The following is a 23,830-nucleotide window of genomic DNA, read 5'->3' on the forward strand; positions in this document are numbered from 1 at the left end:
GACAGTGACAAGCCATCCCACAGGGCTACTACACAGATGTTCTCTGAATTGCTAACTGACATGTAGAAAACTAAGAGACACCTAATAGCGTGTCTGGCCCCTGTGAATCTCTGAGATGACACAAACCCTGGGGTAATCCATCCTGCGCTACATAAAGGAGCGCCGGACCCTTCCATGTAACTCAACAATTTTCAGACAGCGCTCATGTGCATCTCACCACCCAGGTGAGAAAGACAGAAATCTGGTGTCCCCAAGACATTTACATACAAGGACCTGGATCCTTTGGGCAACATGACAGTAACACACCACAGTTGGAGAAGCTGGTTTGCTCCCTTCCTTGGTGCCAGTGCCTGAATCTGGAAAAAAAAAAAGGGCTTCATCTGCCCAGGTTTAATGGCCTGATGTTTTTTGTTTGTTTTCTGCAAGAGTCTGGTGAAGTCTACAAGGAGGAGCAGGGGGAAGCCAGCCTCTGGCTAAGCTACTTTGGAAAGAATGTGAAACCCACCTTTCCCATAGAAAGCTCAGCATCTCTACTCCCTATGAGTTCTGGCCAGCAGCAGTGGACCCACCGTGCAGACAAGGACGGTGGGACGTCTTCGCCCTGTGCAAGTTCCTTTGGGGGAAAAGGCCAGTCCCAGGGACTTCCCATCCCATAAGGCTATGTGACTCTCACATTCAGACTCTTCCACCTGGCTATTATTAACCATGCTGCCACATGAAAGCGCATCCTGGGCTCAGCAGGTCACAGGCACAGCAGGCACTGGATCTACATATCCTGAGACATTTCCTCTATCAGTCAACACTCTCCCCCTTAGAGATTCAAGACCCCACGCACAGTGCCTACCGGCAGCTTCTAGGAATTATGAAAAAGAACAACCCTGTCACTAAAGCCACAAGGAGGCCAAGCCTGAAGGAAAAGAGATTGAGACATGAACTGGTTATCTGAGGCAAGTGAGGTTCTAGAAGGACCCAAAGGGACACATCTCCCTTGTTTCTTCCTTAGCCACAGGAGAACCCTGAGCTCTTCACCATGAAATTGATTTCTGAGAGCTCTGAGCACCAACTTTCCTTTTTGTCCCAAACACTTCTGTCCCAATGAAGACTCAGTCAACTGACTCCACTTAAACCTCATACTAACTGTTTTGACTGAGGACAGCTCAGGGAATATTCTCTTGAGAAACTTGAAGTTTGTACTGAAACTACAGCAAGGCCAATAATTCAAGACCACTCGACTCCAACAACTCAAAACCCTATAGCAAGGTACCAATTCCTTCTTCCCTCTACAATAGATGGGAAAGGAGGGAAGACAGGCAAGAGAGTAAGTAGGTGGCCGACCATGCTAGAAGCGGGGGAGGGGGGGTTGAGGGGGGCGATAAGAAATACTTTAGAGAATTTTAGACCATACTTCTGAGAGAGAATCACATAGCCTAGGCAGGCCTTGAACTACGTAGCCAAGGATGACCTAGAACGGCTGATTCTCCTGCCTCCACCTCTCAAGTGCTGAGATGACAGAGTGGGCCCCATGCACACAGCATGCGGTGCTGCGGATCTAACCCAGGGCTTCTTACCTGCTAAGTAAGCACTCCACCACCTGCGTTACATCCACAGTGCCCAGAGCTTATATCTGCAGACAAGGCAACAGGGACAGCTTTGCTTTCTTTTAATGTAAACAGAATACACAAACACATTAAAAACCCCACCATGACACAAGAGAACACAGAGTTTTATATATTTACAGGCCATGGCAATCGAGACGAAACTGGCACCTCTGGCTTTGGGAAGCTTCACTCTACCTTTGACCACATCCAAACCAGAGTGCAGAGGCTGTGGCACCTAATACTTCTGGACAAAACTCAGCAGGGTGCTGGGGTGGCATGAGACACCCGTAGAGCACAACCAAAGAGCTGGCTTTCTGTTCTTGGCCCTCACACCAAGCCCTCCCTCTTGACCACCTGACACACCAAAGCTGCTCAGGAGTCAGTATGACCTCAAGAGACAGCTGCTGATGGGAAGGGATGCAAGACCCCCTCAGCTCTTCCCAGCCTAGGGCTAACTGTAAAATGAGCTTCAGCCAATCGTATCCAAGAGAGAAGGGTAGAAACTGACAAGTGGAGGAAGAGTAGATCCCAGGCTGGAGATGGACTGCTCCTGAGTAGGATGCTGGGAATCAGCTGGGGGCCGCCAACCTAGGCTCACTCACAGGCCCAGGGCTGGCTGTGGATGAGTCAATGGAGCTGTGCTGCCACCTGGAGGGGAATAGGAGCACTGCAGCACTGAGGACTGTCCCTCAGGCATGATGAGATCTCGTGGTTTCTGTCCTCACTGCAGCAGCTCTTCCCAGGAAATGGGCTTAGAGAAGACTTCCCTTTCTAGCCATAGGTCATAGTTCATCTGAAAGTCCTCAGGTAGATCTACTCGCTGGCCCAAGACGCTCTGCAGGCAATTGTCCACTGGCAAGAAGTCGGGGTTGCTGTGGGTCCGGTCATAGCGCCGGGCATTGAAGCGTTCAATGTTGGCACGGAGGGCACACTCCTCTGCCTGGAAGTCCCAAGGCCGGGCATCAAGATCTGGGACAAAGCAGGAAAACTCAGTTAGGAGCCCCACCCTATGGCAGCCCCCCATGAGGAAGAGTCTAATATTTAACCAGGAGATTACCTCCAAGCCCATCCTCAGCATGATGAGCAATTCTTTCCCAGAAATAGAAGACAGTCAAAAACAAGGAGAAAATCCTTATCACTGAGAAAGAGGCTTGTTCCCTCAAAATGCAGGAAGTGACATGGCTCAGGGACTAAGTGTGGTGGCCCTCTCTATACCTGCCACAGAAGGCACACGGAAGAGTATGACACCTGTAGATGCTGGCATCTGCAGAGGTTAGCAGGCACTGAGGGATCATTCTCCTAGAGTCCTGGGTGTGACAAAGACTGGCTATCAGCAAACAATGGGCTTGAAAAGAAAGCTGCAGGCTACAGGGCCAGGGACATGATAAGTGCCGCCTCCCTGTCTTAAGAGTTTGACGTCATTCCTAAGGGAACTAATAGGTTAATCAGGAATTTTCCTCAGGAGGCAAAAGCATAGGGTGGGTGTGTTGAAGAGATTAGAGGAGGCAAATCTGAGGGAGACAGAGGGAAAGAAACTAGAGGCAGAGCCGGTCAGGAGCTGTTGGGTTTAGGCAGGTACAGTAGAGATGAAGGGGAGCGGAATCTTTCCACAATTTCTAGAAAAGACATGATTTGGAGTGGAGGGACAGAGGAACAGATGAGCGCAGATACTGAGCAGCTTCCTAAAGTCTAGAGCTCCCTTCCTGGTGCCACAAAAACTAGATCCGGGCCCTCTTCTGTGCCTCAAGGCAGAGAGAACTAAGACACCACAGGCAAGGAGTCAAAGGCGTCCCACCCTCCCCCAAGCCTGTTTCACAGCTGGCCTCACCGTTGCCGTATGCCCAGTCATCGTTCAGCCGGTGTCGCACCTTCTGGTAGATGGCGGACATGGTCTTCATGTTGCTCTTGCGCCACTGCCGCCCCAGGTACTTGGTCTGCACTTTGAGCAGCTTCAGCACATAGAGCTGCATCATGGCCTGTTTCACCTTCAGGGCCCGCTTCAGGATGGGCGCCGACTTGAACACCACCAGCATCTGCGCAGCGACAGCCATGGCGAGGAAAAGAGTAAGTGTGTATGTCACTGCAGGGTTGCTTAACTTTCTCTTGAACTCACTGGTCTGCTGGTGCATGGAGCTTTAAGCACTAAAGCTAGCAGAGCTACAGACAAACCGCAAAGGCTGGCCACTTTAATTATGGGTCACTCTCTAATCCAATTTCTGAGAATTTATGGACTTTCCCTGTCCCAAAGGCGTCCTAGAGTTAAGGTGGCTCCTGGGTTCCTGACTATCATTTCCCAACCAGGATACAAACAACCTTCTCTGGGCGTGGGTTTGTTTCAGGGTGAGACTGAGAGTCTCTTCCAGCCTCTAGTTCCACTCATCAAAGCAGCAGCAGTCTGCAGAACTGAGTGCAGGACATGCTGCCTCACAGCCCCACCCTGAGAACTCCCCGTCCCAGGTGAGGAGGAGGCTCGCATGTGGCACTCTTCCCTGACTTCCCAGGTCCCGGCTTGCTGCAGCACTGACTCACCATGGTCCTTGAATGTTTCCACTTTGTTAGCTTGTTCAAGATGCGAAGCAGATTGATGCAAGAAAAGAGGTTCCTCCAGCAGAACTGGTTGTTGTCACCAGCTTCCTGCAGGGAAAAGCCAGAGACAGAACAACTAACCGTCACAGCTGCAGGCTGCTCAGTACTGTCCAAAGTCCTTGACAAACACCAGGCAACCCAGTTTCTATGCTTCTGTCAGAGTCCCCATCTCACACCCATCAAAGGGAACTCCACCCTACAAGCTGACAGAGCATTAGGACTCAGGAGGCTTTTCCTGCAGGAAACATGGGCCATAAAAGTAGGGAGTGTGGCTCTACACTTCAGTGGGAAGATGTAGGCGGCTCGAGTGGGCAAGTTCTAGGTCAGTGTCTCCTGCAGAACATGCCTGCCCTGACTAACCTTATGCCCAATCGCCAAACCTTCTGCTCCACAACGTCCTCTCCCTGACTCTGTGGCCACTTCTGGTACGGTAAAAGCCAAAAGTGATCTCTTCTGGAAGACACCTCTATCTTTGTGTTGGGAGAGGCAACCCTCACACAAAAGGATAGCTAGGGAGATGCCGAGCCACTCACCAGACTCTCTGCAGTTAGCTCTGGAAGCTCGTTCACCACGCAGTGAGGGTAATCCAGGACAGAAATGCTGCCGAATACAAGAAGACCCAGGTGTTGACTGTGAGCAAATGCTCAGTCTACCAGAGGAGCTGCGATTGGGCTGAAGCAGAACCAGCAACCTACCTCACTTGCTCTAACTAGAGGATGAGGAAATACCTGCTACAAGGCAGTGTGTACAGTTCCGCTGTGTCGAAACCAGTTCTAATTAGTAGCAGAAAGGGGCAGAGACACTATTGCAGCTTTCCCCATAACACAAATCTGGGAGGTGGGGCTCAAGACAACGGTTTTATGCCAAGCCCTCTTAGAGGCCACAGCCAGCCAGACACTTCCACTGTGACACTCACACTGACCAGCAGGTACTGCTGCATACAGCAGGGCCCAGGTATACAAGAGTCATCAGACAATGCTTTACAGTGCGCAAGGCCAAGCGTCTTACAGAGAACTGGACAGAAGTGCCTATTCTCGTGCCTAGGACGAGAGCCTCCCGGTCAAACACAAAGTCATTGGTCTAGCTAACCTCGTATCTGGCACGCTGTCATTCGCTTTATCTCCTGAGGCCTGGCAAAGTGTTGACTCATAGATGCTTTTAAAAAGTCTGAATAGTGTCAGTGGAGAGCCCAGCTGCAAGTCCTGCCATCCGTCTATACCACCCTTTCTTGGTCCCTGGTCCTCATCACCTGTTCTTGGCAGTGATGTAGGACATGATGTTTTGATTGAAGAACTTCAGGATCAAAGGGATACAGTTGGCAAATACCAGGTGCTGGGCCATGTATTCAAACTGAAACCAACAGAAGTAAAATAAGCATGCCTCTTGGGACCTTACTCTCTGTTTTTCTGGAGATAAAAAGCCTTGGCTGGAGAACGCTCATGCAGAGGTCAAGCAGGCTTAAAAGCCAAGTCCTACTCCATGGGTGGGGAGCAGCACTGCCTGGGGCCGTGGCCAGTGCACAGGAAGGCAGACAGAACCTACTGGTACCTGGTAGACGTGGTTCAACTTAAAGTGCTTGAGCAGCAGCAGCAGCACAGCGGAAATGGCCTTCACGATGACCTCCTTGTGGCGGTTCACATCCACCCCCAGCTTCATGCTCTGCAGCACTGTGGTGCTAGAAATACCAGTGCCTGGTGAGTCACCGAGCACAGCACCTCCTTCCTAGGTGTCCAGAGTGGATGGATTCCAGAACCATCTGGCAAAGGCCCACACCCCACAAACATTTCAGGGGTCAGCCTTAGGGATCCATCCACCCTCCTCCCAAGTGATACAGCTTGGGACCACTCCCCGTGATGCCGCCCAATACATCCTCACTCCTTCCTTTGCTTTTCCTCCAAAGAGGAACTTCTTTTCCCAATTCTCCCTAAGCTCTGGCCACCCTATGAACCTGAGATTGCCAAGTACATTCTGTGGCACCCCAGTATGTGGGCAAGTCTCGCCCTACAGTGGTGGGGTTGGGATGCTGAAGTCAGACACATTTAGGAAGCACTGAGTCCTATCTGTTTCTTCTCACTGCAAATCCTCAGAAGATGAAACGCAGTATTTGATCACATTTCCTAGGATCATCAAGATGGCCTACTGTTCTGTGACCCTCCCTCTGCTAAGAGCCAATCCCTGCCTCCTCCCTCACCTGGCCATCACAACAGACCTAGGGATCAGCTCAGAACAAGGCAGCCCAGGCAAGCAGGAAGATCAGCTGTGGGCCTGGGTCGGTTCTCAGTGGAGAATATGACCTCAGGAAAGTCCTGTCAGCCAGGGAAGAATCCCTAAGAGTTTCACCTCTTCTCTGAGACATTTGCTGGGTTCTGCCTGCCAATTCATGGGCCAGTAGGAGACTCCACACCAGCCCAGGCTCTGTGGTGGCTTGCAAACTGACCAGAACTTACCCCTCCCAGGCAGGATGTGCCAACCACATGGCTCTAGGAGGGGGCTCTGAGAAAGTCCACTGCTCATTATTTTACAAAGGAAAACTGGCATTCCTAATTTACCTAGAAATTCACCCAGTGACAGCCTGTGCTGGCATTCAGGTGAGGCCATTCCCTAGCCAGTAGAACTTCTCCAGTAGTGTCCCTGATCTGAATCAAATCAAAAATACTTAAACTTCACCTGCACCAAAGCTGGGCCAACGGAAGACACCAAGAGCACTAGCCCCCTTCCTTCTACCCTGGCAGCGACCTGCTGCACTCACAGCATGGCTACTCACGGCATCTCCTCAGGCAGAACATCTGCCAGGATGTTGATTGAGTCTGTTTTGGCTTTTGATGTGGGAGCTGCAGCCAGCAGGATCTTCAGGAGGGCAATCTGGGGAAAGCAGAGCACTCAGATGGGCAGCAGAGCACACAGCAGAATGAAGCCTGGGAGGGGAGCCCCTGCAGGTACTCAGGCAGCAGGAGCCTTGCGGGGGTGAAGGAGACCAGCCCATGGGGTATCTCACGCCCCAAGAGAAGTCCCAGACACAGAGCACTCACCATATACTGAGGCAGGCTGGGAAGCAAGCCTTGGTAGAGGGTTTCTGCAGGAACCTGCTCAACTTCCTCTTCTCCCTTTGATGCAAAAGTCACAAACACAAAAACCTATGTCCAGGCTAAGTGCAGAGCGATACTGATGAAATGACAGGTCGCTCTGAAACACATGCCAGGACCGCACTTGGAATAGTTTAGTTCATTCTTCACAGGGTCCCACAGTTGTGCATGTTAGCAAACACCTGGAACCCCATGCCCGTAAGGCTGAGAGAGATGTTTGCAGCCAGCCTGAGTTACAGACACACAAACAGGTAAACAACGAAGAGAGAAGGCACTGGTCTAACACTGTTCTGTTACAGGTAGGAGACAAAGCACAGAGACCGAATTCTGTGCTCAAGTTCCATTCCTGGACTGAAGAGCTGGACATGGACAGGAATCTCTTCAGGGAGAGGCAGAGCCCTGGAGCGGTGCTGTGGGCCAGGCCCAATTCAGAGACACAGCAGGTGGGGCTCTGTGGCGGAACACCTGTTAACTCACCCCTGACAGAGGAGAGCGAAGGTATTCCTCCTCCATCTGTGCCTGGACCTCTGCAATCGACGTGTACTTGTGCTTAAGAGAGGAAGAGGAAAGAAGGTGCTGAGAAAAACACCCTCCCCCTCCGGCCACACTACCACCTCACCCTGGCAAACCAAGTTTAATTTCAGGCTTCTGAGAGGGCGGAGTCACAACAAAGATCCCTAATTAAAACTGCAAACCTATAATGGTTTCCTAAGTAGACATCTACTTCTGACAGCCTGTGTGAAAAGCCCATAGTAGATTAGCAAAAAACAAAGGAAAGTGGGGGAAAGGGCTTTCAGAAGCAAAAATGACAGGAGAAAAGACCTAAAAGGCAAAACTGCATACCCCAAAAGCCTAGCTGCGGAGACCACGTGGTACTACCAATTTCAAGACTGGACTTAGAGACGCTACAGTGCAGATACATTGGAAGTACCCCTCAGGCCCTGCTAATCCTTTACCCATAGCTCCCTCAACTTCTTCCCAGCAGTGAACAGGGGAGGAAAACAAGATGGTCTCACCTGCAACCCGATCTTTAGACTCCGCCTGTCTGCCTACTGAGAGCCTGCGTCCTGTCTGCTCTCCTGCTCTGTCTGGGACTGGGTAACTGAGCCTGTTGTTTCTAAGTAGGCTAGTAGCACAGCCACAATAAGCCTTGCTCCCTAGTCATTCTATGAACACCGAAGCTGACAACTCATCTCATCTGCTGGCCCCTCTCAACTGCCTTAGGACTTGGCTAAGGAAAAGGGAAGCCTACTCCTGGGCTCCTTGAACTCTAAAGGCGGCATATAGCGCATCTCTACACCATGCCACACTTATGAAGAGGTGCTTCCCAGGCTCTTGCTGGCAGATAATAGTCCTGAAAGGCTTCTCCCTTGGCCCAGGCTCACTTTATTCCCCTGGGACCAAATGAAGCCAAAAGTTCACTAAGAGCCACTTACTTGTTTCAGTGTCTTGATGCTTTCGTGGATTGGCCTTGGCAGCCCCACCACTGTGTTGGTGTCACTGGAGAATAAAGAAGGCCTTATGCTAGGCCCAGCCATCCACTCACCTGCCCGCCACCCCAAGGCCAGGTGAGTGAACTTGTAAAGACCTCAGGTCACACTCACCTTCCTAGAGTGTAGCCTATGAACTTGCTCCGGCTGGATTCAAGGAACATCTCAATGTCTTTCTCTCTACCGAAGGAAGAGGGGCAGATTTTATCAAGTTCTGCTTCAAGGTGCACCACAGCCACAGGCCTGTGTTCTACCAGACTGGGCATCTCCAAATGCTGACGCCAAGACAGGTAAGGTCTCTTATAGTAAGGGGGGAAATTGAATTTTGGCTACTTTGATTTTTACATATTTTGGTGAGTTCATAACTTGAAGTATATTTAAATTTCTATAATATGTATGCCTCGCCGACTCAAAATCAGGGAGGTATATAAAACAGAAAAGTACATTTATTCAAATAATAGTAATATTTAACACTTCAAACACTAAGAAGTGTAAGAGATATAAGTTACTGACTTCAAACGAGTCATTTTCTTATCTCAACAGAACACCTTGGCTTTTGGCCTGGCTTCTCACACAGCATGAAAAGCTGAGGACTTACCTTCTTTTATATCTGCTCATATACACATCTATTCATTAGGCCGCTGCCTATCAAAGATATACCACTTCTACATCTCCAGCTACCTTCCCATCTATTAAATCACCCAAATAGATTGCTTAATATATTAAGTGTTTTTTTTGTTTTGTTTTGTTTTGTTTATTTTCAAGACAGGGCTTCTCTGTGTAACCTTGGCTGTCCTGGACGCACTCTGTAGACCAGGCTGGCCTCAAACTCATAGCGATCCACCTGCCTCTGCCTCCCGAGTGCTGGGATTAAAGGTGTGCGCCACCACACCCAGCCCTTAAGTGTTTTTTTAAAACTCTTCATCTATTATTTTTATATCAAACTCCAAGATGAGTGAGGACAAGGTTGCCTAGATACTCGTTTCCCCTTCCTTTCTTCACTGTCAAGTTTGATCAGTTCAAATTACTGACACAGGAACCACACAAGGGTCATTTTGTGTGACATCAGCAAGCGGAACCTTGCAGAAATGCCCAGGATAGCCCGGGGTAATTTAAGGTCATCTTAGACTTGCAGAAGACACATGGGGACCTGAAGATATGAGGGTTCGCCCTTCAGAAATCTTCTAGAACTCTGAGACTCACCTGACCTTAGGAGCCCAAGGGAGTCCTTTTGGGCAGGTGAGTCTGTCGGTCTGAGGGTGCTGTAGAGGGGGAGGCATCACCTCATCTCGCTCGAGGGGAAAAGTCTCCCCCTCCAGGCTGTTGTCATCATCAGCCTCCTCTTCCTCGTCTCGAGAGTCGTCAGCCTTATAGGGATCCCGCTCATTGAAGGCATCTAAATTGTCCTGCTTTATCAGAGCCTGGATGGCCAAGGGAAGCAGTTCAAACAGAATAGAAAGTATTAGATAGGAGCTGAGACACTGGAGCAAACAGAGGAGACGGGACTGAAGTGACAAGTCACTTCTTGCTCCAGCACCTCAGAAGCTGCCATGATCTAAGTATCCACGATACACTGAGCCTGGGGCTGGGGACAGTGACCCTGCTGTGGAGGCACTGCTCCTGATCAGCTTGGCTGGAGCGAATTTCTAATGACCTGCTGGCCCCAGGGACCATGTGCCTCCACTCCACCCCCTGAGTATGTACTCTGAGATCTCCCAGGAGTCCTGGGGCCCCTGCTTCCTCACCTTGTGCTCCCGTCGGCCCCGTTTCTGCTGCTGCTCAATCAGGTCTGAGGCAGAGGCTGGTGGGGAGGCAGCCCTCATGTTTCGAATCACCTTGATGCTGTCCTCGGGCAGTGGGGGAAGGCCAAGGAGAGTGCGCTTCTCAGCCTTCATGCTCTGCAGCTCCTCAAAGCCACCCAATGTGCACTGTGTAAAATGGGGATGCAGAGCCTAGGTCTCTATGTCCCTTTTGATATCATGATGCTCAAAAGCATGCATGACACCATCAGAGCCCAAGCCTTTATAGAGATCCACAGAGTCTCTTGGATTAAAAAAAAAACTAAAGCCATCCAAGGAGAATTCAGTGCTCTCTACAAGGAACAGGAGAAAGAGGAAAGCAGAATGAAATGCCAGCTTACGGGCACTGGCACAGGATGCACACAACTCTTCTGAGGAAGAAGCAGGAGAATCACCATACTTTTAAGTCCAGCCTGGTGTACACAGATTCCAGGCTAGCCAAGGCTACATAGAGACTATGTCTTTAAACCAAACAAAAAGTAGAGTAGAACCAGTTCTTACAAATGTCAGCAACTAAAACTTCAAAACTACACATGTCAGTCTTCCAAATGTGTTGCTCAAATAAAACAATATATTAAAATGAAATAAAAGCTGTCTTGAGTCCCCACTAGAAGCCCAAGCTCTAGCCTTTGGTCTCTGTGGCTGCTCAGTGTCACTGACACAGAATAACTCAGCTTTCCTCTCAGCCTGAATGAGGCTTCCTGAGGAACCAGCAGGGCTGGTCAAGATAAAGCTTGCACAGGCTGCATGAGACTCTAAACTCACTGAGCTCTGGCTGCAGAGCACAGTGTTCTTCCTGGCAAGGGGGCCGGGCTTGGAATCTGACAATGCCCCATCCTTGGGTGATGGCCAGTCTCTCCCCAGGTGGAAACAGAGCCCATTTCATAACACACCTTCGGGAAATGGAGCAGCCAGAGGCTCACTCTTGCTTCCCTTAAAAGGCAGCTTACTGGGTTGGAGAGAGGGCTCCGATGTTCAAGGCTAAGCTCATAACCCAAGTAACCGAAGTCATCTGCCCATGGACTAAGACTGTATCAGCTCTCTTTGCCTCGAAGCACTTCACAAGCACAGGTCTGGGAGTGGCCTCCAAAGAGGCATCTTGTCTGAAGGTAAAGCTGAATGACTGAGAACAGGGCCTTAACAAAAGCCAGGAGCCAATCTCGCATGACCTGAAGACCTCCCTCTCCCACCCCAACTTTTTTGACAGGACTAATTACAATGTAGCCCTTACTAGCCTAGAACTCACTATGTAGATCAGGCTGGCCTCAAGCTCACAGAGATCTGCATGCCTCTGCCTCTTGAGTGCTGAGATTGAAGGCATGCACCACCATGCCCTGTGTTTCTTTTTCATCTCTTTTCTGGTACGTAAGAAAAAACAACAAAAATCAAAAACTGAGCCTGGTAGATGAGGCTGAGGCAGGAATATTTCAAATTTAAGGCCAGGCCTTGTGTCAAAATATAAAGTAACCAGTTGAGAAAATGGCTTAGTGGGTTTGAACAATTGTTTTAAAAGGATAAGGTTTGAATTTCAATCCCTAGTACCTGTGTAAAAAGCTGGACAAGTCACACATCAGCCTGTAACCAACAGAGTTGGTTAAACAGTAGGACTTGGGACAGGGGTTCTGGACGCTAGCCTAGAACTAGGTTCAGTCAGAGACCATCATAAGGGAATGCAGCCAGGCATGACAGAGCAGGAGACATGATGTCCAGTTGTGTATGTGCATGCCTGTACCACACACATACCAAATGCATACCCACATGCACAGGAAATAAGCAAATAAATAAAAAGTACAAAGAACATCAGTGTGTGGGCTGGAGAGATGGCTCAGCAGTTAAGAGCACTGGCTGCTCTTCCAGATGACCTGGGTTCAATTTCCAGCATTTACATGGCAGCTCACAGTTGTCTGTAACTCCAGCTCCAGGGGATCTGGCACCCTCACACAGACATACATGCAGGCAAAACACCAATGTACATAAAAATAAAAATAAATAAATCATTAAAAAAAAAAAGAGTGCCAGTGAGGTAGCTTAGTGGAGTCTGTTTGCGTAGCATGCACAAGGCCCTAGGTTCAATCTATAATACCACTAAACAAATATTTTTCTCCTACCCAAGTAGCTACATGTTCACATAACTCAGTATTCAAACAGAAATGTAGTTATTCATCATTATCCATGGGAGACCTGCTCCAGGAATTTCCTCTCACCCTTTCCCACAGGAAGATACCACATCCCTCATGAGATGGGATGGTACTTGCATATAACCTATGTACAATCTTCTGCAAGCTTGAAATCATCCCTAAATTATTTGTAATACCTAATGCTACATAAATTATTGCTATACTAGTTAGGGAATAACAACACAACAAGGCCCTTACAGTCAGTACAGACTATACTGTGACCTGCGTTTGGATGCATATATGGATGTGAAATCCACAGGCACAGAGGCCAACTACACAGAGATGTTTCTTTGCGACCCCATCTCCTAGCATATGAGTGCCCCCAAGAAGGTGCTTACCAATACAGTCTTCCAGAGCAGCAAGAGAACTTTCTTCATGGGGAAGTGGGGGGCATGGCCACTGCAAAACTTGGTCACCATCCCAAATAACATGATGGCAAATGGCTCGTTGTTGTACAGAGGGGAGCCTGGAAATGACTCAAGGACATCAGGACCCCAGGCAGCAGGAGGACCCACCCAAAGCCCTCCAGTCTCAGCTTCCAAGGCAAAGCCTTAAGAGAGGATCCAGGGCCCTACCCAGCTCAGCTCTGAAGGTCTGTCGCATTGTTCTCCACTCAGCCTTGTCACTGTCACAATCCTGGTGAACAGTCTCCACAATCAGGTACATGATGTTGAGCAGGACCCTGAGCACAAGAACCAGCTCATAAGAGAGTAACACACGGGACCAAGGGGCACTTTCAGCTGGGGAGTGGTAGTGCATGCTTCTTAATGCCAGTTCTTGGAAAGCTGAGGCAGGAGTGTCTCAAGTTTCAGGTAACCTGGGCTACATAGTGAGCTCTAGGGTGGCCTAGGTCATGCATGGAGATAGTATCAAACACACAAAAATGTGAGGGAGGAGCCCTTAGGCTTTGACTCCCTGACTAAGATGCAAACCTCTGAGTGGATGGTGGGGGAGGACTGTAATACAGAGAAATCCCCAGAAAAGAGAAGAAACCTGAGACCCCTGCAAAGTAAAGGCTGTTTAAATCTCTCCTCCTAGGACTGACTTCTTGCTGTTGCAATTGCTCAGGCTGAGACTGTAGCTCATTCTTTATCTCCAGTGTCTAAAAGGAACTGACTCAAAGCTGACATATACGAACAAGAATGACCTAGAGAACTCACTGCCCCAGCACTCAGGAGGCAGAGGCAGGCGGAGCTCTGAGTTCGAGGCCAGCCCGGCCTATAGAGTGAGTTCCAGGACAGCCAAGGTTACACAGAGAGAGCCTGTCTGGTGGGGTGGGAGGAAGAACTCACTGCCCTAAGCCTCCTGGAAAGAAAGATAAAACAAAACCGATTAGAGTCCGCTACTAAGGTCAAAGCAGGCAGGAGTACAGGAAGGAGGGCAGAGTTTACCATGATGGAGTGGAACACAGGTGGTGAAATGCAGAGACCCTGACTGCAGTGAGAAACCGCCAAAACCATGGAAAGATGACCGCACTGTGTAGCAGCTGCTGTTCCTGTGCAGCCGTGAAACATGGCTGCAGTGTCAGGATAATGCAGTGTCTATGGGGTCAAATTGTGCACGGTGGGTGGTGGGAGCTCAAGAGCAGTATCCTGGGTTTTGTCCACATGTAAGATACTCTACAACCCATCTCTTAGCAGCTCTACCAAGTGTCCTGACCCTAGACTTCCTCAGGGTTTTCATCAAGGCCTACTCTTGACTCCCAGTGAGCCTATCACTCCAGCTGATTGTGCGAAAGGAATGCAGCCGCAGCTAAGAAACCCTCAGCCTTGCTCTGAGCCCACTCTCTGGCTCAGGGTACCAGGCTTGTTGTTCATCTCACCTCAGGTCCGTGCTGTCCGCCAGGGAGATGGCAGGCTTCCTCACTGCACTGCTGCATGCGGCACTGTTGCTGCAGGAGAGATCTGAATCAGCCTGACAGGGCAAGGGAGGTAAGTGATGACCTTGACAAGTCCTGTCCCATCAGGCAACACGATGCAAATGTATTTAGGCGCTACACAAGACCTAGGACACCACACCGGTTAAGAACTTAAGCTCTGGACCAGACTGTCAAGTCTCAAAGTGCGAATCCTGGCTCTAACATTTACTAGTTATGGATATGTGGACAAGGTAGAGTCAACATCCCTGTGTCTATCTAGTTGCCTCATCTACAAATCAGGGTGATAATAGCACTTGTATCATTAACACTAACAAGCATACATAATGTCCCAAGAAGAGTACCTGAAGGTATAGTTACTACTAGATTTATTTTCATTTTGTTGTTGCTTGTTTTGGGATATGGTCTCACTAAGTAGCTCTGGCTATGCTGGAATTTACTATGTAGATCAGGCTGGCCTCCCACTTGTAGCAATCTTCCTTATTTATGATGGCTGTTATCTTTAAAGAAGCAGTGGCTGACCTGCCCATGAGACAAGGCCCAGAGGTGACAAGCTCTGTTGTGCCTACATGTTAGATTTGGGCTTAGTATCCTGCTGAAGGGAAAATATAGAGGGGAGTCCACAGGAGCAAAGAGTTCAAGAAGGGAAGTTTCCTTCTGGGGGTATTTTGGGCCTGGGTAGGACCTGCCCAAGCACTAATGCGCCAGCATTACAGAGCATGTGGGCCCAGCACAGAAACCCATCATTATCTTCCGTCAACATGGGAACCTCTCATACTATTATTTTATTTTTTAATCTCTATCATATTAATTTCCAAGGAATTGTTAAGCAACGTCTCCATTATTCAACCCTGTATGTGTGCTAACCACTTGAGAACAGACCCTTCATCTTCAGTGGCCTATTTGCCTGTCTCAAATGTTGCTATTCTGTAAGCTCTAGACGGCTTCCCACTCCGCCCCCCCCCTTGCTCACACAGCCCCTCAGCAGAAGTGCTCACTCTATTTCCATGTTCAGAAGCTCCACCAAGGCATTGAACGTGCCCACCTCCAGGAGCAGAAAGATGTTGTAGCGCATCCAGAACTGCACTTCTGCCTCTGAGCTGCATTCTCCAAAAGTGCCTGTCAACACAGGGCAGAGCTTACCGAGTCCCTCCATGCACAGCTAGGCACTCTCACTGGCAGAGGTGCCAAGGGTCCCTGAGGACATCCTTACAGTACCTTGGGCAACATAGAGAATTGCTCGGGCCACCTTGAGTCTTTTCTCACGGGCAGTGACTTCCAAGCCGTCCAGAAGCCTCATGGCATGGGTACGGTGCTGGTTGGTATCCAGCTCAGTCCACTTCTTGTCTGTCACTGCAGGGCAAGAGACACTTATAAGTGAGCCCACGCAATTCCTCACAATGGAACTGACTGTGTTAATCTTTTAAATCGGGACAGTCACAGGACCAGAAAGACAAGTTACTCCTTTATAAGGGATAAGGCCACACTGCTGTTCTGGGAATAGGAATTCACATCAGAAGGCCCAGAAGGCCCACTTTCCATGTCACATCTGGCATTGAACAGCTAGTACAAGTTCTTCATATTCCTGGATGGCTAAGATCAGTTAGACGATGAAGGGAAGCCACTACTGCCCTGATGCAGTGTGAAGGGAGAAGTGAGGGAAATGATCTCACCATGGATCCGGAAGTCTTCCTCAAAGCATTTTCGATTCATCAAGAATTCTGGTCCTTCTGTATAGCTGTAAAGCTCTGTCAAAGGACAATGTCTCCTCACTATCACAGCACTCCACATGCAGCAGAAAAAGTAAGGCATTTGTTTCCAGCCCCAACTCTATTCCTGCCTGAGTGACAGTGAGACTCAGACTCCTTTTTCTAATTACTAGCAGGGAAGGCCTTAGTGTTCTGATCTGCTCACAGAGACAACACTGGCCACTTTGACCCTATCTATAGCTACAATGTCAGTGGAGCATACGTGTGGGCATGGCAGCGGCTGACCATCACCCTGAATACATGTCCTTAATGTCACGTCCTGAATAAAGCTAGAGAAGCAGCTCATGCTGATTGCACATTATACAGCAACAGAAGCAGCAACAGATGTGCAAAGACTCGAGCACAGCTGCTAGCACTCCTGTGACTCACTGCTGTGTGAGATCCAGTCGGTGTATGGCAAGAGTGTCACTAACTGCCTTACACTGGGATGGGGTACTCACTAACTCAGCTGACTCCAGACAAAATCCTTCCTGGAAATAAAGGACAACCCAAAATGTTGAGATACATGGTCCAAGTTAAATAGCCAACCTATGTCTTTGTATTACCAACAGGAATAACTAGGGAAAAATGGATACCCACTCTTAATTTTCTTAAAACCCGGTCAAAACTCCTGTCAAATAACACCAAGGTCTATTGGACTTTACCTGCGAGCTCTGCAGCCCACTTGTCTGTGTCAGCATACTCAAACTCCAGGTCTGGAGACTCTGAATAGCCCTGGTGAGTGGAGAGAACTTCACATGAAAGATCCTCCTGAGTGTTTTACAAAGGGATAAACACAAATGCCTCAGAGACACCGCGCACTACGTGACCACACTGCCTCCACTTGTGATGTTTCATCACAATGTTTTGTCTCCTGAACTAACTGAAGCCCCCTTTAAGCCCTTTCCAGCACCCTGTATTCCACCTTCAGAGCACCCACTGTACTATACTTATTCACTGGACTTCTTTTTTTTTTATCCTCCTCTCTATGAGACAGGAAATCTGTTTTACTGATCAAATATTCATTACATATCTATCCAGCTATAAACACAACATTTCTATCTATTCTGTGCAGTAACTGCCCATTCCATAAGTACTGGATATCTGGAAGTGTCACTTCTCTCTGAACTGCGGACTATAAACAGCTGAGGAGAAAATGAGCACTGAAACCCTCAGCTACCCTGGCCCCAGAGAAGTGGAGCAGACTGGCCACCCTCCCACACACAGGAGGGAAAGCGATGAGAATCTGTTCTGGATAGGTGATCCCTGAGAACATGCCCTTGGAAGCCTTGTACTGGGAAGAGAGAAGCATCAAGAAAAAGGGATAACCTGGTCTTGAATAAGATGTACTTGGAAGACCAAAGGGTACAGTTCAGCATAGGGCACCCTGTCTAGTATGTGCTGGACCCTGGGCTTAATCTTCAGCATTGGGGGTGGGGGGAGGGAGGCAAGTAAGTGAGATGGAGGGTGGGGCCAGGGAGAGCCTTATAATAGATAACGACCACTGATAATGACATAATATACCCACAAGCAATAACTCTACTCCTTACTCATGGACACTTTCACAAGCTACTAATCATCTAGGCTAGGGATATAGTTCAGGGGTAGAATGGTTACCTAACCTGTGTAGGGTCCCAGGTTCAAGTCCCAGTACCACCAAAACACCAGTAAGGTCAACAGTAGCACACGTTACTGAGGTTGAGTTTTTCATTTAGAGAGGTGGGAATGACAAAAATCTGCTTGGAACTTTTCTTAAGACTTTGTTGTTGTTGCTGTTGTTGTTGTTGACAGTTTCATACCAATTAAACAACATATAGTGATCACATTCACCACCAAGTCCATGACCTTTTCTTACCCCCTCCCAATGTATTTATGTAGAGACAAGGTTTTACTGTGAAGCCCAGGCTGGCCTTGAACTCTGACCCTCCTTCCTCAGCTTCCTGAATGTTGAGCCGAGAAGCATACTTGGCTGCCTTGGCTATTTCTGAGGACCGATGAAGTTTACAAGGCACATATTGAGCTAGCTCTGCTCCAGTGTCAGCCTCCTTGTCCTGTAGGCACTGGTCAGATTCACAAACTCCTGACTTCAGCTGTCGCCAGAGGTAGCGCGCAGCATCAGAACCTCCTAGGCAGGAGACAGAGCTCCTTGATGTGCCTGCCAGATGTTGACTCTGGTGAAATTGAAGGGTAGAAAGAGAAATCACGATAGAGGCTGATGATGCAGCTCAGCAGCAGTGTTTGCTTACCTTGCACAAGGCTCTGAAATTGATTCTCAGCACCAAAATAATAATAATAATGAGGATAGGTGGTGGTGCTGGTGCACGCCTTTAATCCAGCACTCGGGAGGCAGAGGCAGGTGGATCTCTGTGAGTGTGAGGCCAGCCTGGTCTACAGAGAAAGTCCAGGACAGCCAGGGCTACAGAGAGAAACCCCGACTCAAAAAAAAAAAAAAAGTATTTATCCGACTACTTTGTGACTCCTTAGGAAAATTTAAACCATCTTTACCTGCTGAGCCATCCTGCCAGCCTTAAAACATTTTAAATAAAGGTTTATTTATGTGTGTGTAACGCATGTGTGCATGTAAGTGCCCATGGAAGTCAGAGGTAGGGTTCTCAGTCGCTAGGAGCTGGAGTTATGGTCAGGTGCCAGCACCCAATGTAGGTGCTGAGATCTAAACTCAGGTCCTTGGAGAGAGCAGCAAGTGCTCTTAACCACTGAACCATCTCTCCAGCCCACTAAAACATTTTAAAAAGAAAGTCAGGGGGATAGTTCTATTCTCAGGATCCTCTTCAGAAAAACTGAACAAGTCTGGTCATTAAAGAGGGTAAGCTCACAACTTAAAATTTTCATCCTCCTCCATACTTGAGAGATCACTGAGAGGTAGTCACTGATGACCTCTGGGTCCACGATAAAAAGTTCCTTAAAGGTCCATCTTCTGCTTTTTCAAAAAGCCATTCTAAGCTCAACCTCTGTCCTCTGGGCTTGTTCATTTGTGATATATTTTATCAAGGTTTGGGCCTGCAACAAAAATGTCTGCTTTCAGAGGTCTATAGACAGAATCGTTAGTCTTTGGTACACGCTGGAGCATCAAGTTTAAATAAAGAGGAATTCCCTCTCAGTAAGTGCCTGACTGCTCATCACACTGGGAGTTGTCTCAGGTGGAGGAGACTGCATAGTAAGTACTCTGGGAATGAATGTGCTGATTAAGAAGCCCTAAAATGCAGCGACGGGTGTGTATTCATTCATGAATTCTGCAAACGGAAGCAGTGGGAGGAATTTTAACTTGGGGCGAGGTGAATAGCTCCAGACTGCGCTGGCAAAGGGAGTCACAGCTCACCAGCAAGGAGACTCCTGCGCCCTTTTGTGTACTTCCGATCCTTAACAGTTCGGCGCTTGGGCACACTGGGCAGACAGAAATACTTTGCAGTGTCTGCCCATGGCTTGATCCTGCACTGACTAAAATTCGGAGGGAACCCAGTATGCCGTTTCTGCTACTGTCACACCCCGGAGCCAAGCAGCACTAGAGATATAAAGCTCTGCTCTAAGCACCTATTAAAACTCTCCTGGGTCCCTTTGCTGCCAACTGACGTCGCCCACCATCCGCCCAGGCTCGAGGCTGGAAACAATGAGGGGCTAAGAACACACGTAGACCACCGACTCTTCACCCCAGGGCTGTGCCTCGGGCCACGCCCCCGGTAGCAGATGGGCTGTCCCGGGTTCCAGGACCTTCTCGCCGGCCGCAGCGGAGTTCGCGGCAGGGTTCCGGGCTTCCCTCCCGGGGAGCACGGGAGCTGCCAGCCTCGCTAGCTGCACGGTTCTCGGTAAAGTAGCTCCCGGTCCGCCTGTCAAGCCATCGGGGAAGCCCGGCTGGGCCCGGAAGCCACCCCGGCCCCGGGACCCCCTCTGCCACCCACCCAAGTGCCAGCCTCGCCCCCCAGCAGCTCTGACCTCCGAGTCTTTGCGCTGGTTGCGGTTGAACTCGCGGGCTTTGCCCCCCGGCAGGAGGCCTCCGGCGGCCCTCGGCGCCCCGGGAGTAGGCTGTGCAGTAGCAGGAGGCGGAGGAGGGGGCGGCTGGGGTTGCTTGTTATTCACAATCAGAGGGCCCGGACCGGCGGCTGCCGGCTCCATCTTGGCTGCTCCACACCCCCGGCTCAATTCGCGGACGGCCTCCCGTCAGGCAACTCTCGCGTGATTTCCTCCAGGAAATTTCCCCAATCGCCACAGTCAGTGTGGCGGCGTAAGTTGGAAGGTGCGACTGCCAATCACTTGCCAAGGTCTTTGGCTTCGTAGCCGTTTAGTTTCTCCGTCCTTCCAGTGGAACTAAGAGACGTTGGGCTCGCAGGAATCCCTTTAGGTCTTTATTTAATCTGTGAGACTTAACACCTTCCGTGGGTTTAGTTGTCCCTTTCTCTGACATCGCTTTGCCTGGCGTCACAGCCCTGTTCAAGGTGAGGCAGGATGAAAGGGAAAATTAGGGAGTCATCAGTACAGAAAGGAATCCCTTAGCCATGCATATAGTTGAATTCTTACTAGCGAAGAATTTCTGTACAATTAACAACTGGTTATGACTTTTTTCCTTCCACCACGCCCCCACCCCCACCCCAGCCCAAAATCTTTAAGTTTGTAGGACACTACATGAAACCTCTTGTGCAACTCTAGGGACTCCTGATTTATCTGATTACAATTCTACCCAAGGCATCTCTGGAGCTAGGTTATAATCTCATTGTTTGTTTGTTTGTTTGTTTTTTCGAGACACGGTTTCTCTGTGTAACCTTGGCAGACCTAGAGCAGGCTGGCCTCGAACTCACAGAGAAACGCCTGCCTCTGCCTCCCGAGTGCGGGGATTAAAGGCGTGCACCACCACGCCCGGCTATAATCTCACTTATTAAAAGAGAAAAAACACACAGGGGTGAAATGGAAGATTTCTTAGCCTTGTAACTTGAAAGTCACCAAAAAGGGATGTATAGCTAAGACTAAGACACTTAATGAAAATGCTCCCTTGAGGAGCTTGGGTGTGTCTTACTACTTCCTTTTTTTGAAGCATTTTTCTTTCTCCTAACTCTCTGTAATAGATTATATTTGCTAAAAGCCCCAACTCTGATTCATAATGGATAATTTTGAAATTCTTTTCTACATTGAAGACACAAGTTCTGGTTTGAAGCATGCATGTGGTACAAAGACATACATACATTCAGGCAAAACAAAAAAAACCCATACACAGAAAAAGATTTGAAATTCTGGTTTGGCCTGAGTTGATGTCCCTGAAATATTAGGGAATTCCTTGTACTTCTGAGGGTGACAGTGTGGAGCTGTGCCTCTGTTCCCCAAACCACTGGCGAAGACTTTAAGGTTATAACAATGAGGAAAATTGATAGAATTCCAGTCTTCATGGAGTTTACATTCCCATGGGGGAGATAAACACATGAGTAAATAAAACAAAGTGTGAATATATATATAGCTTATATATCTATATTAGCAAAATCATGAGAAAAGGGGAGAACATGTGTAACAGGCACTTAGCTGTTCTTGCTAAAAAGGATTAATTCCTTACTTGGGCCCTAAGGTAACCAAAAGCAGAAAACCCTGGCATCTCTGCCTCCTTTTTTAACAGTCTCTGTTACTATGGGTCACTACTCACTCAAAATCTGTGGCATCTCACCTCATTCTCATTCAGGTCCTAATGCCAAACACATAAGAGTCACCAAGACTGTTCACTGTCACATTTTTTTCAGTGTCCTCTTCAGGAATCCTTTCTACCCAAGAGGCACCTAAGAGTCTCTGGTCAGTGGCCTCAACCTTTTCAGTATCAGGAATCACAAAGCCTCACAGGGCAGAGCATCCCCAGATGGTGGCTCTTTCTAGAACGGCAAGGGTGCACCTGGAGGAGAAAGAATCCTGAGAACTAGCTTGTCCCCCCAGGCAAAACAGATTCTACCAACACTGAGACTATGATCAACTAGACCACACTTGACCAGGCCTGCTTGGTGGTGCCTACCTCTTGCCCCACAACCTAATTCTTCCTCTAATTAAATCTAAAGCTCTTGTAAGTTTCCAAAGACGTGGGGTCAGTCGATCCCTTGTCTTTTTTTCCTTTCCAATGAAATCTCCTCTCTCTCTCTCTCTCTCTCTCTCTCTCTCTCTCTCTCTCTCTCTCCATCATTGTCTCTTTATTATATATATTGGGACAGGTGATGGAGCCTGAACTAGTGGAGCTGCAAATGCCAGCACCTTTGCCCTAAAACCTCCATTACAGTGTCATTTGATGGAATAACTTTGTGTGTGTGTGTGTGTTGCTGGAATTGAAATTGAACCCAGGGCCTGTGCATGCTTGGCAAAGGCTCTGCCATTAAGCATTATCTTCAGAATGAATAGAGTAACTTCTAGTGTTCTCTCTCTCTCTCTCTCTCTCTCTCTCTCTCTCTCTCTCTCTCTCTCTCTCTCTGTTTTTGTTTGTTTGGTTGGTTTTGTTTGGTTCAAGACAGGGTTTCTCTGTGTAGTCTTGGCTATTCTGGACTTGACATGTAGACCAGCTTGGCCTCAAACTCATAAAGATCTGCCTGCCTCTGTCTCCCCAGTGCTGGGATTAAAGGTGTGTGCCACTACGCCCTCTATTGCTTTCTTTAACACAATAGGGTAACTATGGTTGACAACACTATAAAAGATTTTGAGTGTTCTCAATGCAAATAAATGATAAACATCTGAACTGATAGCTAAGCAAGTTACTTTGACTCATCACACAAAGCAAAGCACACATTTGTTGAAATGCTACACTGTAAGTATGTACAATTAAGCATTAATTTAAAATGCATTTGTTATATAAACTGTTAATACATACTCAGAAGCATTAAAGAAAAAAATCGATCTTGTAATGATACTCATTGAAGATGGCGAGGCAGGCTTTCTTCAAAAGGCACCATGGCAACTGGTATAAGAACTATTCCAGCCGGACATGGTGGCGCACGCCTTTAATCCCAACACTCGGGAGGCAGAGGCAGGCCGATCTCTGTGAGTTCAAGGCTAGCCTGGTCTACAAAGAGAGTCCAGGACAGCCAGGCCTCTACGTAACAGAGAAACCCTGTCTGGAAAACAAACAAACAAACTATTCCAACCAGGTCTGTTGTAGAAGAGAGAGACTGGGCCTGACTCTTTTTCAACAAGGTGGGGTAGCGAGTAAGGGAGCGTCGACCACAGTAGTAGGGTGGGGGCTGTGGATGGAAAATTGCTAATCTGCGACACTGAAGTCAGAACTGTTTGTGAGCCAGGGTACCCATAACGGGGGAGGGGCACCAGAGACAAAAGGCCTAGAGCTTACAATGTAGTCAAGGCTTTGTAGCAATCCTCCTGTCTCAGCTTCCCGAGACAGGATAAGGGACATGAGCTATTATGCCTGGATTCATCAGGATTCTTGCTCAAATCAGATTCAATGAAGACAGAAAAAGAGGACCATGGCTGAACCTGGTCAAAGAGGAAACT

The 23,830-nt window shown here is 48.6% G+C and overlaps 1 protein-coding gene across 2 annotated transcripts; it reads right to left on the reverse strand.

The window, feature by feature from the left end:
• Window positions 1-1,645: 1,645 nt before the first annotated feature.
• On the reverse strand, window positions 1,646-20,522 carry STRIP1 (striatin interacting protein 1). 2 transcript variants are annotated; one of them, XM_084756195.1, is made up of 21 exons: window positions 20,306-20,522; window positions 17,023-17,092; window positions 16,283-16,357; window positions 15,828-15,962; window positions 15,608-15,728; window positions 14,556-14,624; window positions 13,309-13,415; window positions 13,072-13,199; window positions 10,503-10,685; window positions 9,961-10,178; window positions 8,872-8,937; window positions 8,704-8,767; window positions 7,745-7,816; window positions 7,214-7,288; window positions 6,949-7,046; window positions 5,733-5,859; window positions 5,434-5,534; window positions 4,718-4,784; window positions 4,128-4,232; window positions 3,427-3,631; window positions 1,646-2,567 (listed from the first exon to the last, which is right to left on the reverse strand). In XM_084756195.1, exons 1-21 carry the CDS (start codon window positions 20,483-20,485, stop codon window positions 2,320-2,322), a joined length of 2,514 nt encoding a protein of 837 aa, XP_084612321.1. In that variant the 5' UTR covers window positions 20,486-20,522; the 3' UTR covers window positions 1,646-2,319. The 2 variants fall into 2 exon arrangements, with proteins under 2 accessions (XP_084612321.1, XP_084612320.1); XM_084756194.1 differs by having other exon boundaries at window positions 17,023-17,128.
• Window positions 20,523-23,830: the final 3,308 nt, after the last annotated feature.

The sequence above is a fragment of the Acomys minous genome (assembly GCF_964271855.1).
Source record: "Acomys minous genome assembly, chromosome: 14".
NCBI classification, from domain to species: Eukaryota; Metazoa; Chordata; class Mammalia; order Rodentia; family Muridae; genus Acomys; species Acomys minous.